General features: G+C 39.5%; 1 protein-coding gene across 1 annotated transcript in view; it reads left to right on the top strand.

The window, feature by feature from the left end:
- Positions 1 to 275: 275 nt before the first annotated feature.
- Positions 276 to 17,551, top strand: part of DCN (decorin) — a 41,131-nt gene continuing 23,855 nt past the window's right edge. The window contains exons 1-2 of the mRNA XM_064450749.1: positions 276 to 491; positions 4,601 to 4,833. Coding sequence (XP_064306819.1) covers positions 4,629 to 4,833 — 205 coding nt within the window. The 5' untranslated portion in view covers positions 276 to 491; positions 4,601 to 4,628. The remainder of the gene's footprint in view (positions 492 to 4,600; positions 4,834 to 17,551) is intronic.

Here is a 17,551-nt window from a genome sequence, read left to right as displayed (position 1 = left end):
AGGAACAGCCAAGCATTTTTCTCAGTAATGAGTCAGAAAAAACCTAATAGTTAAAACCAAGAAAACTTTCCTAAATATATGTTGTAGGGACATAAATAAAATAAGATGAATTACAGCTAAGCATCTGTCTTATAGTGTACAAGTAGTTTGGGATTCTAAACAGATGAAAAAAGAATAAAGCAAATTAGAAAGGAAAAGGAGGAAAAGAAAGCAAAAGAGCTGATAAAGTTTCTGGCTACAATACAGGAGACATATCATTACCATATGATCTAATGTGGGTGTCAGCCTGGATTGTGTTCATTGAGAGAAACCTTATTTTTTAACTGTGCTATGGAATAGAAGCAGGAGGGTTTTCCACCAAGTGACAGTCACTGAGCTGAACTTACCCCCTCCTCCTTTCCACACCTGCAAAGCCTTTTGCCTGGGTTGAATATTTAGTTTAATTACATCTCAGCTTTGAGAGCTCCTGTTGCAAATCCCTGGATTAAAAGGTACGGTTTTCAGTAATTCTCCTGAACTATGCTACACTAATAAAACTTCAGGCAAGTCTACGGCAAGAACTAGTTGAACTTTAAGAGAAGCAAGGAAAATATCGTACTAAACGTTTAGCAATGTTAAGTTTTGTATCCAGCACTTTTGTTTCTTGGGAACACGAGAATGCATTCTCAAGGGCTGTGCAGATTTCCTACTGTTTATTTGACTGTTCTGTGTCTTGTTTTGATTTGTATAAGCACTGCTATAGTCCTTTCTTTTTCCTTACTGTAAACTTTTGCAGCAGTATATTCTGTTTGCAATCCAGTGATTAGAATCGGTGATGTAGTGAGTGTAAAAAATGCATGAGTTCTTACATTTCTGTTTTAAACTGCACTCTGTGACTTCTTTTTCATTCAGATTTCTTCATATATATTCCAAACATTAATGAATATAATTTCAATTTCAGATTAAAAAAAATACGTTGTAGTTAGTTGGACGGGCTCAGCGTATGTCTTTGTAATGTTAGAAAGTGCTATGTTACAGTGTACAAACAAGGGACTCACATTTAAGTTCCTATGAATGAAATAGTAGAAAACTGGAGTTGAAACTCCTGTTAACAGAGCTTTAATCTCTTTAAAACTTCTGACTCCTGTGTTTCCACATCTAGACTTTATTACACAAAATGGGTAAAGCAGATAATGTAGAAGATTTTTTTTGAAACTGCACATATTGTTTAGCCTGTCTTTTGTGGCATTTTTGAGAGAATTCTGACAGTAGGTGAACTAATATTTAAAACTTAAGATTAAGGTAAACTGACAAGAAGACCACCAATACAGTGGTGACGTGAACTGATGAAGCATATTTCCAGTGGTATTTTAAACTGAAATGTGGCCAAGTCTATGGTATAGTTTCCTCTGTTTGTGGAAAATTCTTCCTCATTGTAAACACATAATTAAAGCAAATTTAAACAGTTATGTCCTGCAGACATAAATATTGTGTCACAGACCTTTAAGAATTCAGATTTTCCCCCCTATTTTTTTGTAAGTGAAGTGTAACCATTTCTTACTAGTGCAGTTTTATACTACTAGAGTATATATTTTTTTCCTCTGTTTATGCTCATTTATAAGTGCAAACAATAGGAACAGATATGTGTGCCTGCAGTATGAATATGTATACAAAGACATGCAGACACATATCTGTTCCTATTTCCTGATTAATATGTAGCTTGTGTTTGCTATTTTCTCTGCTGTGTCCTCAGATTAGAACGTTGATATCCTTTATTGTCCTAAATTTTTGCTTTATACACAGCTTTTACTGATTTTATTATAGCTTTGACAAAACAGGGACCAAAGGAAAAGGCCTACTACAGGGTTTAACTGAGATAAGTGAAGTTATCAGTATTAAAGTGAAAAAGTAGTAAAATGTGAAGACACTTCCAAAGTGCCTTTGCATTGTTTTACAGGTTGTTTTTTTTGTTTTGGTTTGGTTTTTTTTGAGGGGTAGTAATTTAACTCCATCATAAGATCCTGACTGTGCATTCTTGGGATGTATGGTGCTTCAGCAGTGACCCTGGGGAGGGGAATACAAGCAGTTTTAAATATTTTAAAATATTTTAAAAATACGCAAATATATAAAAAAGAGCTGGAGAAGCTCTTTAAATAGTACTGACTGCCAGTGCCATGCCAGGTTTGGCGTGCAGCATTCCCAATGTTTACTGATGTTAATGTACATTCTGAAAAATAGTTTGTACTGGGTAATATTTTATTAATCATTTTCACAAGGCAACTTATAACAATGAATGGTGATGCTTTAGCAAATTTGTTTTCTGGTTTCAGACTATTAATAAATTGCATTGCTGTTTTACAATAATTCGTACATAATAATTATTATTTCAAAAATCTTCTTTTAGATTAAACCCTGGTAAGAACTCACCACCATATATTAACACCACTTTGCTGTGATATCCTTACTTGTCTGTGTGTACTCTGCATGCATCATGGGGGGCTTCCAGGGAAGGGACACAGTCCCAGCATCAGTGGGGGCCAGGGCAGGAGGGAGCACAGGAGGATGGCCCACATGGGGACACTGCCCGCCCCTGCTACATGGCACGAGTTTGCACAGTGCTGAGTTGGGCTAACAGGACAACTGTTAAATGCTCTGACACTCTAGTTGATATTGAGGTCTGCAAAACACCTCAGTGCATGCAGGTAATATGTCTGCTACAGGAAGAAAAAATACTTTCAGGTCCAACTAAGAAACCAACTATGTCTCTTAAAGAGGCAACAGTACTCCATGTGAAGTCACTTTGAAGTCTTTGGGACATCTGAAGATGTTAGACACCCATCTTCCTGCTAGGAAGATGATGGAAATGTAAGCTATGGTTTTAAAACACTAGCTATTTTATAAGGTAACCTTTTCATCCTCTCAAGACTGAGCCCTAAAGGTTTCTGAAGGATTGTATTATTGGCATCTGTAGGTAGAAATTCATGAAGGAAATAGAACGCAGGCACAATATAGATTGTATCTAATTCCAGGCCTGTGATTTTTATTTGTTTAGGTTTTTTTATATTAACCTTTCCTGTTAGAGTACCTGGATGTGGAATTCTAGAAAGAGAGGCCTCAGGATACCACTCTCACCTAACAGCACTTGCCCATGTTAGTAATCTACCTGCTAGGTTCCATATGTCAATGTAGACAGGGAGACAGTTCTCCTCCTCCTCTGCCTCTCCCCTAGTTTTTTTAGCTTTCCATTAATCAGTATGGAGCTGAGTTAACCTAACCCTAACCACGCCCCTAACTGTTGGATAACTTCTCCCAGCTAGCACCCAGACAAGGCATTTCGGAAGTTATTGACCTGAAGAAGGAAGTGGGCTCTTTTTGCTTTCATTACAAAGAGCAACATCTATATAGAAGATGATGCCACCCGTTTTAACAAATGGCTCCTAAATAAATGACAAGTTTGCCTTTCTGTCATTTGGCAACTTGAAGGGAGGTTTTTTCATAGGTTTTTTGTGGGTTGTTTTTAGACCCATGAAGGTTTGTAAAAGATAGGCTTCCTTATATAAAATAAATAGTAAAAGAATAGTAAAAGTAAAAGAACAGTAAAAGAAAATAATTTTTGGAAAATTAGCTGATCTATGCAGCCTTGATACAAAACCTGCACACAGCTGTTTTGGAATGTCTCTCAGCTCACAACAATGCAGGTAGCACAATGTACAGTGTATTGAAATGCATTTAGGCCTAGGTCCTGAGAACACATATTTAAGCAGTTTTCCTTGGTAATATCTATGGCAACACACACTTGCATAAAGTTGCTCCTGAGCATGAAAGCCTGCAGAGTGAGGCCCTGAAGTCCCATTAGAAAGTATGCTGACAATACTACAAGCATCAATTAAAATGCTTATGCGGTACAAAGCAGAAGATTTTCAGGGTGCGTTGTTTATATCATAAAATCCCCTAGCCAAAAATTTGTAAAGAAAGCCAAGAATATCCAATATAACACAACATTGTTTTCCATTTTATTGTGCTGTTTAAACTAGGAAAGAAGTATAGCTCATTTAAACAACTAAAGGTCTTCCTTTCTCTCCACCCTGTCACTAGATCCTACTCTTTCTCAGTCGGTTTTACTAGGCTATAATTTAAAACACACAGCAAACTGGCACTTTAAAAAAATATTTCTTGGGACATGAAATACTGCATTACAGTGAGTTTGGGAACCTCAGGTTCATCCCCAGGGGGCAAACTCATTTCTATGAAACAAATGCTAATGAAATCAAATAGACTGTTACGTTGGCAGAAAACAGACACATGGAAAATGTGGCTTATTGTTTTGACTGTTTTGCATAACAAAGTTGACAGAGCTGCCTGTTCCTAATAAATATTACTCTAAATATGCAAACAGATGTGTTTACAGTTGCCTTTAAACTGCTCTGTAAAAAAAAAAAAGTCTATTGACAAGCAGTTACCAGACTCCTATCACATAACTGTCCTATTTTCACAAATCAGTTTTCATTTATTGAAAGGAACAGTTATGCAATTGGTGGATGTGCTGGACCTCCTTCAGCAGGAACTGTGCAGCTATGACAAACTGCTACTTTTGCTGTAAATCTCCTGCTTTGATCCGTAGGTTCTGCCCGGAGTCGATGAACTAAGCCATGAGGCTGGCTTTTCTCTTCGTCCTACTGCTGCCAGTATGTTTGGCCAAGCCGTTCCACCAGCAGGGCCTCTTTGACTTTATGCTGGAGGATGAAGGGTCGGCCGATATGCCTCCAACAGACGATCCTGTCACATCTGGATTTGGACCAGTGTGTCCCTTCCGCTGCCAGTGCCATCTTCGCGTGGTGCAGTGCTCTGACCTAGGTAAGCCCAGGATTATCTTCATAGGGTATATACTTATATTCTAGGCACGGTTTTGCAGCTGAGGCGGTGAGGATGCTACACATTGCCACTCGGTAACTGGCTTTTTGCCAAAGAAGTGTGCTACAGCTACTGTTAACTAGAATGTACTATACGAAGTAGGCCATAAAGCTCTGGCAAGATGGACGTTTGTTATGACCAAGAAGAATGTTCCATTTTTTTTTAATGTGTATTTTTTGTATGTACATTTCGTTTGTTCTTTGAAAGACCACAGATTTCTGTTGCAGAGAAAATAACGTTTCAAGGCTATTCCTTCAAATGCGTATTAAATAAATTCAGTGAAGTCAGATGTAGGGATGGAAACATTTTCAAAGGTTCTAAATTGCATGGTCCAAGCTCCAACACCCTTAATCATACTGTCTAGTACCTCAACATAGAAATCATCCCATTTCCATTGGAATACATGAGCATGGAATAACCAACCCTGAAGCATATATGCTGGAACCAACTTTTTGGAGGAAAGAGCTTGGACACACTCCAAAACAATGAACACATTTTGGAGCTCCTTATTAGATATCTTTTATAGACACTGTTCAAGCTGAAACCACGAGAACCTTTCTCACAAATTCCCCTTACTCCCTCACGTACTTGTCTGCACAGTCAGACCAACAGGATGTGAAGCCATGCCTGCCATCACCGTATTTGACTTTCCCATGCAGAAATCTCAAGTAATGAAGCTGACTTCAGTGAGACTGCTCTTGGTTAAGCCAGTATTATTTAGTCTAAGTCAGCGTGCGGTGCAGAAGATCAATTAAAGTTCGTTTTTCTCACAAGAAAATTAGGCATCTTATTCAGTGGACAAATAACTTCTCTTACGATTTTATAGAGTTTATTTTTTTAAAAAGGTCTTCTTTCAGCTGTTTAAATGTATAACAGGGTGTTTCTATTTTCCTGTGTTATAACATTGGCTTTGATAATTACTGTAAAGCATGGCACAAATCCACCAATTAGGACCTGGGTCTCATTGTGGTGAGTGTCGTATCATTACAGAAAGGAGAGCAAAACATTAGTTACATCCCTAGAAACTTCTGTGAATTTAGTAAAGAAAGCCACATAATTACGCTGTTGCGTATGTTTGGCAAAGACCCAGTGAACGATGCAAGCCAAGTTGCACAAATGAGCATGGACTAACCTAGTAATACATTCATAAAGCTTTCACGGTACTGTCCCTTTTGAAAGACATTCAGGTGCCAGATAGTAGCAAACACGGGGCAGGGAGTGGGAAGGAGGTTGCCCCACATGCATGAAGGTCTTAGGCTTTATTATTGTTACACTAGCTATTGCGGATGGAATTTAAGTTATTCTGGGAACTTGTCTCCAGTCTGCTTCAATTCTGCAGAATCTAAGGAGCTTTCCCTTGGTAAAAAAGTAAAGATATTTACACAGGGACCCTTTGTTGCTGTACTTGCTCCCATGTTCATTCCGTTCTTCACACACACCTGGTTTGTCAAGGGTTGCACTATAGTCCAGTACCTACAAATTATTCTGGGTTAATAGAGTCCCATATTGACAAGGAGACTCAGAAATACAGCAATTAAGGCCCCAGATCTGTGTTTCCCAGATCATTTTGAGAGTGGTGGTAAGGAGAAATATTTTGAGCTTGGTTTAAACCCCATGCTGTGGATAGTGCAATGAAAAAATTGTGCTTTTGAAGTGACTGGGCTGCCTTTGGGCACGAAGGAAGAGAGATCTCCCTGGGCTTAAAATATGCAGCCCTGAAAAATGAATAATATTTCCCTGGCAGAGCTCAAGGAAGTAATAATCATCTGGAGTTCCCCAGCCTAGGCATTAAGTTTCATCCATCCTTGTCACATGTAGCTATGACAGCCCCTGATGGGCTGTGGCCCAAGTGGGAGGCTCACCAGGGCACCGGTCTGATGGCTGCCCCTGCAAGCAGGGCCAGGACAGCTGTGTGTGCTGCCTGCTCACAGGCAAATCTGCCCTCCACTCTCCTCTCTTCCGGCCTTGAATCTGTTTCTGTGGGACTTGGACTCAGACAAGGTCAAATTTGCCTCCTGACTTGAGGATAGCTGGGAGCTAGCCCCAAGAGCTCAAAATTTTGTGGCAAACTATGGAGGTCCTGCCAGGATGACCTAGCATGCTCCTGGGCTGTGGGATGAAGGGTGCTTGGGGCACAGTGATCAGGAAGGCAATGTGCACACGGGAGCCATGAAATCGCCAATGACAGTTCCACCTCCCTGCTAACCACTGCTCCTGGCCCGCCTTTCCCTTCAACTCCGGGCATTTCCAACCCAACCAAATTAGCTACCTCCCTCCCCCAAAATTATCAAATGTAGTCATCTAGTCCCATGGGCACTAATTGAAGAAAAACTGCAGGCAATAACAAGACTCCTTTCAGGGATATATTAGGAGCTTACTAAATCAGATCCCACAAAGGAAAGTTGAAATCTGGATCAGGATCCTTTCTTCCACTCAGTCTTTGGTGTGGAAGGAGGGCTTTCTGCAGCCATGAGCCTCTGAGTGCAGAAAGCGTGTCAGAGCAAGGCAGCTGACGGACCCTAGCGTGGGCTACTTATGGAGAGGTCTCCTCTTCCTCAGAATGCTTCTTTTTGTGCCCAAAGGGGCATTTGCTATTTGCAAACTCTTGCTTCGTAAGGAAAAAGCCAACTATCTGACACAGGAGAACTATTGCATCCAGGGTCTAGGTTTGTCCCTTGTCTCCTGAGCACTGGATGGGAATAATCATAGAATCAGAGAACGGTTTGGGTTGGAAGGGACCTTTAGAGGTCACCTAGTCTGACCCCTCTGTGGTGAGTCAGGACTTCTTCAACTAGATCAGGTTGGACAGGGCTCTGAACAACCTGACTTTGAATGTTTCTAGGGATGGGGCATCTACCACCTCTCTGGGCAACCTGTTCCAGTGTTTCACCACCCTCATTGTAAAAAAATTTTTTCTTATATGCTGTCTAAATCTACCCTCCCTTAGTTTAAAACCACTACCCCTTGTCCTGTCACAACAGGCCTTGCTAAAGAGGTTGCCCCCATCCTTCCTGTAATCCCCCTTCAAGTACTGGGAGGCTGCAATAAGGTCTCCCCACAGCCTTCTCTTCTCCAGGCTGAACAACCCCAACTCTCTCAGCCTGTCCTCACAGGAGAGGAATAATAATAATAATAAAATCCAAATTCAATAAAAAAAAACACAGTGAAAAAAATGCCCAGTGGTCCAATTACACTCGTCAGCTGAATTTTTGCATTCCTGTACTTTTAAGCTTCAGTCACATCTTCCTAAGCACATACCTTTGAATTAATTTATTTTGCCTTCAAGCCAAGAGCTGAGTTAGCAGGAAGGAGAATGCTGTCTTCTCACACCCCAAAGAAAAATTCTTTCTGAGCTGTGGTTACTGACAGATCGAGAGCAGACCCCCATCCTTACATGAGATGTATTATCTTTGTGCAACAAACTCAAGGACCTCATCAAGGAGGGTCATTGTACTATCTTTATAAAAGTGCTGCTTTTTCCGAATCTGCCTCCTGTTACTAAAAGGGAGCCACAGGTTCACTTTTTAATCATGCCTTGGTATAAGGCACTAGTATGCTATAGCCATACTTTCCCTAGAAATCACAGACATCCTTATTAGCACGTGCTACAGGCAGGGAGTAACTGATATAGCCGATCAGAGGCAACTCTTCTGTTTTAAAATAATAAATACAGGGGAGGTGTGAAGTCAGGCTGGCCAGTCAAACATGCCTTGTAAAAGCCCTAGCAAGGATTAACCATTCCATTAAAAGTCTCATCCTCCCAAAGGGAGTCTCAAGAAAATGTTCTTCCCAGAGTGCCCTGGTAGGCAGGAGGATGCATGTGTGATTACTCAGCCTTGCAGTGGATGCAGAATGCTCCATAAGCATGTGCAGAGGTGGTGGTCACAGCTTTAATTCACCTTCAGATAGGTCTGGCAGCCCCTTATGAAGTGAGCAGTGTCTGTGCTCTGCAGGATGCAATGAGATCACCTTCCTTGGAGACTTCACAGGACGTAAGGGGGTCCCTCCAGCCCTCTTGCTGTGAGCATCCATGGAGGTTTTGTGGTCTCCAAAAAGTGTGCAAGAGATGGATGTCAGTAGTCAAAGTTCGAGCAGTATTACAGTTGAAATTGGAATTTTACTCCCAGCTCAGAAATGCAGGGTTTCTCCAGCTGTAAAGTAAAGAAGGGAATATTAAAGCTCAGTATGGGTGTTGGAATATGTGTTTGAAAAGCACTTTGGGATCAGTGGGTGAAAAGCTCACAGATATGTAAAGCATTATTCCGGGGATCTGGTAACATGAGGCAGTTTATCTGAACACATACGTTCTAAACTGTATTAAGTGATGGCTCTTCAATATCTGAACCATGGTAATGTGACAACAGCTAATTTATTTGTTGACAAAAGATGATTTATCTCATTGTATAAAATCTCCTAGAAACATCTGAACACCCGTTTTCCGATCATGACTCCATTTGGGAACCTCATCTCTCATTATAAAGGAAATTACTTCCTTTGGGATATACCTTGATTTGAATTTCTGCTGTCAACATAAAATCTTCTTAAAAAATAATATGTACTTCACTGGTGATCAGTCTCAGTCATTTTATGAGTTCAAGAAAACAGATAGGATTACTTACTATCGTGTCTTAGCTTTAGAATCCCTGCCATTATTTGAATGTTTACCAATCTTTCAAAACTATAATTTTTAAATCTTACAGGCTTCTAAAGATGTATTAAGAAAAAGCATGGATCCTTAAATGGCCAGTCATTCGCAAATATAATTTGTAAAGAAAAATTTTTTCCTTAATTTACATTGTAATTGCTGAGCCTTTAGGACAAGTTATTCCATGTTTCATGTATTTCTTCCTTCTAACAATAAGGACTAGAGACTTACTCCTTCTATGTTTAATAGAAGCTGAGACTGTCATGAAATCCCCTGACTTCATGGAAGTGGATCATTTAACAAAAATATTATCAATAAAAATGGTACTGTGAAATTTGGGAACGGATGTTGTCACTTATACTAAGAGTAACCTGTGCATCACAACACCATGGCCTTAAAACTGAAGACTAAATGCCTTTTTGGACAACATTCTTCAGCCAAACATATCTTATGCTGTCATCAAACACAAATCTTTGGACTTTCCACATCCTAACTGGGTGAATTGTAATACTCAAACATGTTGGAGATCAGACTGGAGGATCTATATGAAGTATTACAGGTATTATCTGTAACATGAGAGTGATCCCAGGTAGTGTTAGCTCTCTGAGAGTCATCTAGCCTCCTTTCACAGTCATGGGGAGAGTTAGGCAGCTGCCCCGTGGGGCAGTGCAGCCTGTCTAAGGTGGATGTCAGTGACAGAAAGGATACATCACTCTTGGAGAACAGAACTGCCAACACAGGCTCTCAATGACCGCTTGAGGTCATACAACTTACTTTCAGATTAATGAAGCTATGTGTGATAAAATAAAAGCACGGAAAAAATAAATTTGGGTTACCAGCATTATTTTGTAATAAATTTGCCATTGATTATTATTTTTTTTATATATATATTCTGCTTAGATACAATTTTTGGGGATGCCTTGGAAGTTAAAGAAAGCATGAATTAAACCCCTGTATTCAGTACATCCAGAAAAACTATTAAGTCAAGAACCCAATAATTAGAAAACACTCTTGAAAAGCTGTCAAGAAAAATATATATATATTGGCCTGGATGTAGGCTGGTTTTTATTAACAAAAAATAATTAGCTTTTGCCAGTGTAACAGTGAAAGACAGGCCTTGTTGCATCGCAACCTGAATTGCTGATGTTCAGTTCCAGTTGATAAACATGATTTTTGGTGAAAATTAATCCACTCTAAATACATACCTTCTTTATTAGCTGCTTGCTCCAAGGTAACAGTTACCAAGTCTGTGTGTTGGTTTTTTAATTTTTATTTTTATTTTTTAGTTTTGTTTGCTTGCTTCAGACTAGGAAATGCCATTTAAGAAAGCCTAGTTGCAGGAATAGAAATCCTGACTACTAAGTCCAAGTGATACAAGAAGTGACTGTTTTCTGGTTTGCACTGTGACAAGGGTTCGTTTCTAAAATTTTCCAATGCACAAATAAATAGCTAATAGATAGCTGGTAAAATGTGAGTCAATTATTATAAGTCATAGCAGGTGATAACAGTGCTTAAAACATACTAAATAATCACTGCTGACACCTATTAGTGTTATGGACATCCATAGTATGTGTATTATGTTCCTAACACATTTATAGGGTGTATTACTTGGTAAGACACGTAACTATTTAAAAACTATCTGTGCTTTCTCAACATAAAGCCTGTGCTATTCAACTGTGAAAGGTTCCCAGCCAAGTCTTAGGAAGAACAAGATAGTCCAAAGGCTCCTTCCCAACATTCACTGAGAACCCACTGCCAACAGGGAGGAGACCTGGGAATTTGGATCCTATGTGAAGCCACCAGTGATAACAGCAAGGAGCTGTCAATACTAGCCTCCAGCTGCTCATGAAAACACTGCTTGCAGAGTCCAGTTACCATGGTACTTAGAAAAGATTTTACCTTTAAACAGATTTTCAAAACTCTCTAACCTAGATTTGGGATTGTCTTCGCCTTATCAACTTTGGCCTCACTGGTCTATGTCCTGGATCTGCCATGTGATTAAAAGGAGGAAGTGGGCCAAAGGGAGACAAACAGGTTACAGAAAAAGAGTATTTTTCTGAATATACTTTTATCTTTTCCTAAAGTTCAAATCTAAGAATATATCCTTCAAAATGCATTGCAATTTATTTTCTTTAAATTTATTTGTCCTGCTTCACATGCCTGCCCTGACAAACAATATTGACAAATGCTGGAATTCTAGGTCTCTTTGATTGTATTATATTTAAGGACTCATTCACACAGAGCATTATTGTCCTTTACACTATGAAAGCAAAGTAGAAAGATGGAGTAGAACTTGGTCATTGGCTTCCGTGCAACGGAAGAGATAAGAACAATGAATATGGACACAAAAGGACCTTAAGACCAAGGACCATGCTTGCACAGGTTTCTTTTGGAGGGGGAGGGGTTGAGTTGTGGTTTTCAACTTATGGGACCGATTATGGGACTCAAACAGCTCTGTACAGATGACCCTGTTGTTAGCAGGGTTACATTTACTATATAGGCAACTCTACTGCAAACTTCTTAGGCAGTCAATAAGGAATGAAAAAGGTGAAAAGCAGTATTTAAAGAATTTGTGTGCTCTCTAAGTGCATGCTCTTAAGTGAAAGGGCACCCAGGAAAGCATCCCATACCAGCTTTGTTTTTGTTTCCTGGGATCTATTTGAAGTGCCTTGAGTCGCTACAAAAATCTGTTAAGGAGAGGATGCTTGCAGTTTTAATTTCAATAAGAAAAGAAATGCAGTAAATATGCATATTTTAAAAAGCAGTGAAAACAAGAAACATTTTCTGCCCACTTAATTTAATGGCAACCTTAGGGATTTAATGGCAAAACAACAAATGAACAGATTATTTATAGAAATGCTACAGCTTTTAAAACATATGCAAGTGTAAATGGGGCTACAGTCTGGTTCTGTAATACATCATCAGCTCAATAGAAATGTGCAATAGGTCATCCCAGAACCAGTTTCTTCCTGCACCTCCTGCACCACCTAAAATGTGAAAGCCTAGGACAACCTCAGTTTCTATGCTGGACTGCATGTTTTCCTTTCTACTGCTCCAGTGTAGGCCTCAGAAAGTAAATAGGCTTTGAATGAATTTGTATTTTAGGGTGACATGGAAGAAGAATGTTTGTAGTGGTGCAATAACCAAACTCTCTGGTGAATATGTCTACCTAAGAGGTGTAGGAGCAAAAGCATAAGTGAGTTAATCAAACAGGACTAAAAAACTATATTATCATTCAGCTCTGATGCCATTTTTTTCCATAAGTTCAAGCAGGTCTTCAGCTTTGATTTCCACAGCTTCAAATTGGGAAGATTATACCGGTCCTTTGCCACTTGGAAGTAAGAATGGGAAAGGAAAGGTGAAGAGTGCTAATAAAGTTTGTATAGTAGCAGTAGCCCAGAAAAGGTAAAGAAAAGAACGGATAGTATGAACATAAAAGGGAAAATCTTGCTTTTTCAAGGGAAGCTATAACAGAAATAGTTAAGAAAGGAGATGAATAGAAAATTTCAGACTCAGGAAAGGAAAAAGGAAGAGGGAACTTAAGATCAGAATTGAATGAAAATGTTACTGTTTTCAGGGTTTGGGGGCAAAACTTATTCTATCTCCTTTAAGATAAGAAGAGGAAGAAGTCAAACTCTCTGCCTTCACTCTGTGGCAGAGAGTTTACGTCATCTGGGCTGGAGATGACCGATAGAGTGATAGCTGACCTGGGGAAGGTCTATCACTAAAAGACTAGCAAAATAAATAACAAAGCAAAAATATCTAAGAGTTACAAGGATATATACAACATCATCTACTAGAAAGAGGGCACTAACTGGTCTGCAGACTCCTTGTTTCAGCCAGAAAATTCTCTCTCAGCATTTATCTAAATGTTATTCACTATGTTCAGAAACAGTCACAGCAGCTCCTTCCATTGTTTGCTCCCATGAAAGTAGATTGAAAACAATCCTACAGCATTTCTGAAAAGTGGCCATGTTATGTTTAGAAGTACCTGAAATAACCAGGAACGTATCTCTGCCCTCAGGTCATAATAAAACTAGGGCTGTGCAATGACCATGTGGTCAGAACAGGAAGGGGTAGGTTTACTTGAAACCAGAGAAGATCCTCCCCAAATGACTCTTTATGGCTACTACATTATGTTAGTGCTAATTCTGGTAAATCCCAAAGTAAATATTGAGGGAGCTATCCTTAAATTGTCATCTGCTGCCTGCTGCTTAAACTGCGAACTAGGCAAACATCAAATTATATTACTCCAAAGGATCATTCAAAATGTAATTTGTTAGATAATGCTCACTTTTCTGAGTCACTGAAGTGCTCTCTTCTGACTACTGTAAAATACTAGTAAGAAATAAATGTTTCACCTTAATGCATGAGTACTCATAGATAGTACATCTGTACTGCATTCACTTTGTCTAAAGCCATTATGCACATGGTGCTGGCAGATTGCATGAATCACATAGGACAGTTGCGGTTCTCTGATGGGATGTTTTATGTCTGTAACCATGACAGTGGGGAATGTAAAGCTGGCAATTCTAGAAGTGCAGAAAACTCATAATATTTGATTTTTTTTAACTTAATGTCTTAATCACTGAAATTTCATGATTGTTTCAGAACATTTTTCTGCCTTTCTAAAATACTTCAGTGCTTCTTGAGAACGTATATACCTTCCAGACCTTTGAAATTAAAAGTTAATTAGAAAGAACACAGAAATAGAAGTTGCTTGATTTTTAGTTTCAAGAATATATCATTACTCTTAGGTATTAGCCTGTGGAGCCAGGAGGCTGAAACTATCTGTACCAAAAATGTGACTAGCACTGGAAAATAATTCATAACATCTGTAGCTTGCAATATCCGTTATACTTTGAAATATGTGTTCACTACACAGAGTGGGTGGAAATGGAAAAGAGCAGTTAAAGCAATGCATTCATTTTTAAACCTTTGCTGGGGCCTTTATAATTATTAGTACTATCATAACGGAGAATTATGCATTTGATCATAACATTTGAATTTGTTTCTATTTTTGTGTTCCTCACTCTATTCTGGGAAGCAAGGTTGTAAATGTTTGGAAAAAAACCCCAGTGTAGTAACATATCAGTAGGTCTACCTTTGTGAGAGGCCACCTCAGCAGGAGATGGAGTTAATTTTCTTGTTCTTTCCTATGGGAATGGGCAGAGGTATGCAAAAATAATAATCTGTGATAAAAATCAGTCCAAAATGGATCTTAATGGAAGATGAGTCTTATAGACTGAAAAGCAGAAAAAAAAGTCTGAAAAATGATTGTGAATTACTTTTAGGAAGATGTATTTTAAGTCTCATGCATTCCAATGAACACCGCTTTTTTATATCTCTTAGAAAAAAAATGTTACTGCTGGTTTCATAGCAAGTGAGGGGAAGGTGGAGAACAAACTTTTACTCTGAAAGTGGGAGAGAGAAGGAGGCTGTGGATACTCCTCTGGAGAGGAAGACAATTGTTTCTTATTTTATGAATGGTAGGATGCAAATAATGAAATTACTCCCATTTGCAAATGCCACACAATAGAGAACAAATTTCCAGTAAATACTTAAGCACATAGCTTGGGAAAGCATCAGTGAACTTTTCTAAGTCAAAGCATTCAAAGCTGTGTTAAGGTCCTTGCCATCCTTCTAGAAAGCAGTCCCTGAGTCCTGTTATTTTCCCGTGACTAAGTATCCTGATCCCCTAAGCTTGCTGTTTGCCTCATTTGCAGTCCTCTGAGCTGAATGAGCCCAGAGTCCTCTCAGGGCATTACTAATGGCATTCACTCCCGGGAGGTTTGCTGCCTGTCAGTGGGATGTGGCAGAGCTGGGCTGGGAGCAGGGAGAGCACACAGCAATGTGCGCAGGCAGCGCAGGCAGCTGCTGGAGAGGCTGCCTCCACAGGGAGAGCAGCCGCTGATGATCACGGTTGGGAATTATATGTAGCTCAGCCCAAATTCCTCAGCTGGCAGCAGCTGTTTGTGAGGAGTCTTGAAAAGAGCCCCATTTTATGGCCCCTGTGATAATAATTGTGAGTGTTGCAATGTAATAACACATGTATCTGAGCTACAGCGCTCAGATGTCTCTCTGCCTTTTGGCCCCTTCTCTCCAGCTGGGGAAGGGAAGGTTTATCCAGAGGAACAAGACCCATCCCTGCTTGTTTTAAATGGATAGGAGGAGGAAAAAAAAACCCAGAATACCACAAACAAACAAACAAAATCAAACCACAAGCTCTGTTGCGTTGTTAAAGTTGTTTATAATTTGCACTGTTCACATATTTGTTATTTTGAATATGTGGTCTCAGTGTTGCAAGGATGCAATTCTCAGGGAAGTGTCCTCATCTCTGGGCTACAGACTCAGACTCTCATTTGTTTAGTCTCCCTTGCTGGCCCCATAAATCTTGCATTCCTTTTCTGCATAGTCGTATGGCTTCAGCAGCAATGTGGCTCCGTGCCAAGTTGCAGACTAACTTGTGGCTCTCATTTCTGAGAAACTGGAGCAGTGGACTGAAACCCCTTCATAGCGAGGAGTGTTCAAAAGCCACCCTTCTCCTTTTGTGGGTAAAACAATTCCATGGCCACTTGATCACAGCTCCTGTAGCTAAGCAGGTTATTCCTTCAGCTGCAAAAGTAATAAAGCCTGTCTTGCATATCAAAACCCCTAACCCTCCTTAGCCCTCACACTATTCCCAGATCCTTGCTACATCTCCTACACCTGTTTGGCTGGCTAAATGGCTGCATATGCAAGTTGGGCTGCTGCAGCGCTACACAGGAGATGGCTAGCCACCTATTGCTGCTCTCTCAGGGGCCAGATAAGGGCTGAATTGTACCAGCCTTGTTTCTTCTCTGCCTAATTTCTGGTCTCATAAAAGCTCCAGACTCATCAGACTTCTATCCTCTCCAGGAGATGAGGCAATCACAGCTAAACAGCCAGGCACTGTAATTTGCTTAAGAAATTAGGGGGAAAAAACTACACCCCACATAGACAGGATCCCACAGAGACAAGCCTGATTTCTGCAAAGTCACCTTCTTCTCCATCCTCCTGCTAAGGAGGGATTCCTGTCCCTGTTAACCTCTCCCCACCAAACATCTTCTAGGTGACTGTAGATGAGCCTTTCAGTGCTTCCAAAAGTGCGTGTGGACCCTTGTTGCCTGCATGAAAGAAATCCGTTGATGATCCAGCTCTGCTGGTTTTTGATGAATACATTTTGATTGTTACTTCAAAAATCCGTGGTGTAGCAACTAGTACAAGAAAAAGCTAGGAAAACTTCTGCCAGGGATAGTAAAAGTTCTGCTGATCCTGACTAACAGAAGGAAATCTTTCAAGCTTACTTACTTTTTTTTTCTATTTTGTAGTTCTATCGCATATTCTTTTCTTTATGTGTTTTCATATGCCTATATTTTTACACATACACGGATACACTGGTGAGAATAGTTGAATGTTACAGGTTGATAATGTAGAACAGAAGAAAATTTCCACTTATAGAAATCTGCAGAGAATAATACAGATCTGACCTGTGCTGCAGGAACTAATGGCCATTCATCTCCTATAAGGAAGTCACAACTTCTCCCAGAGAAATATTTTAGTGCAAATCAAAATGGTCTTTATGACTAAGGATACATGAACTGGTTTATTAAATCCCTTATATTTCCAGAATCTTTAGGCTCTTAATTTCAGTGTAAACAAAGATTTTGGAAGGGTGAGCCTATACCGTTTCTACTTATTTGTGCATAAGTAGATTTTTTAAAATGTATTTACCAATTTAAATAATAACGGACTTAGTTTTATTCAAACAAAATTAAGACATATGTAGTTTCATTTTAACATATAGTGGGAAAGGCAGAAGAGTCTAAATCTTTATTCAGTTATAAGTTAATCTTAGGAACCAGAGGCTTGAAATATTTCCAGGGAACTGAATACCAAACTCTGTAGCACTGATTATTCTCATAAAAAATCAGACTGTTATAAGAGATTTTTGTATGGCTTTTTAAGAAGCAGGCTTTAATGTATAAAAAATCACAG

The sequence above is a fragment of the Phalacrocorax carbo genome, chromosome 1 (assembly GCF_963921805.1).
Source record: "Phalacrocorax carbo chromosome 1, bPhaCar2.1, whole genome shotgun sequence".
NCBI lineage: Eukaryota > Metazoa > Chordata > Aves > Suliformes > Phalacrocoracidae > Phalacrocorax > Phalacrocorax carbo.
This window is presented reverse-complemented; position numbering and strand designations above follow the sequence as displayed.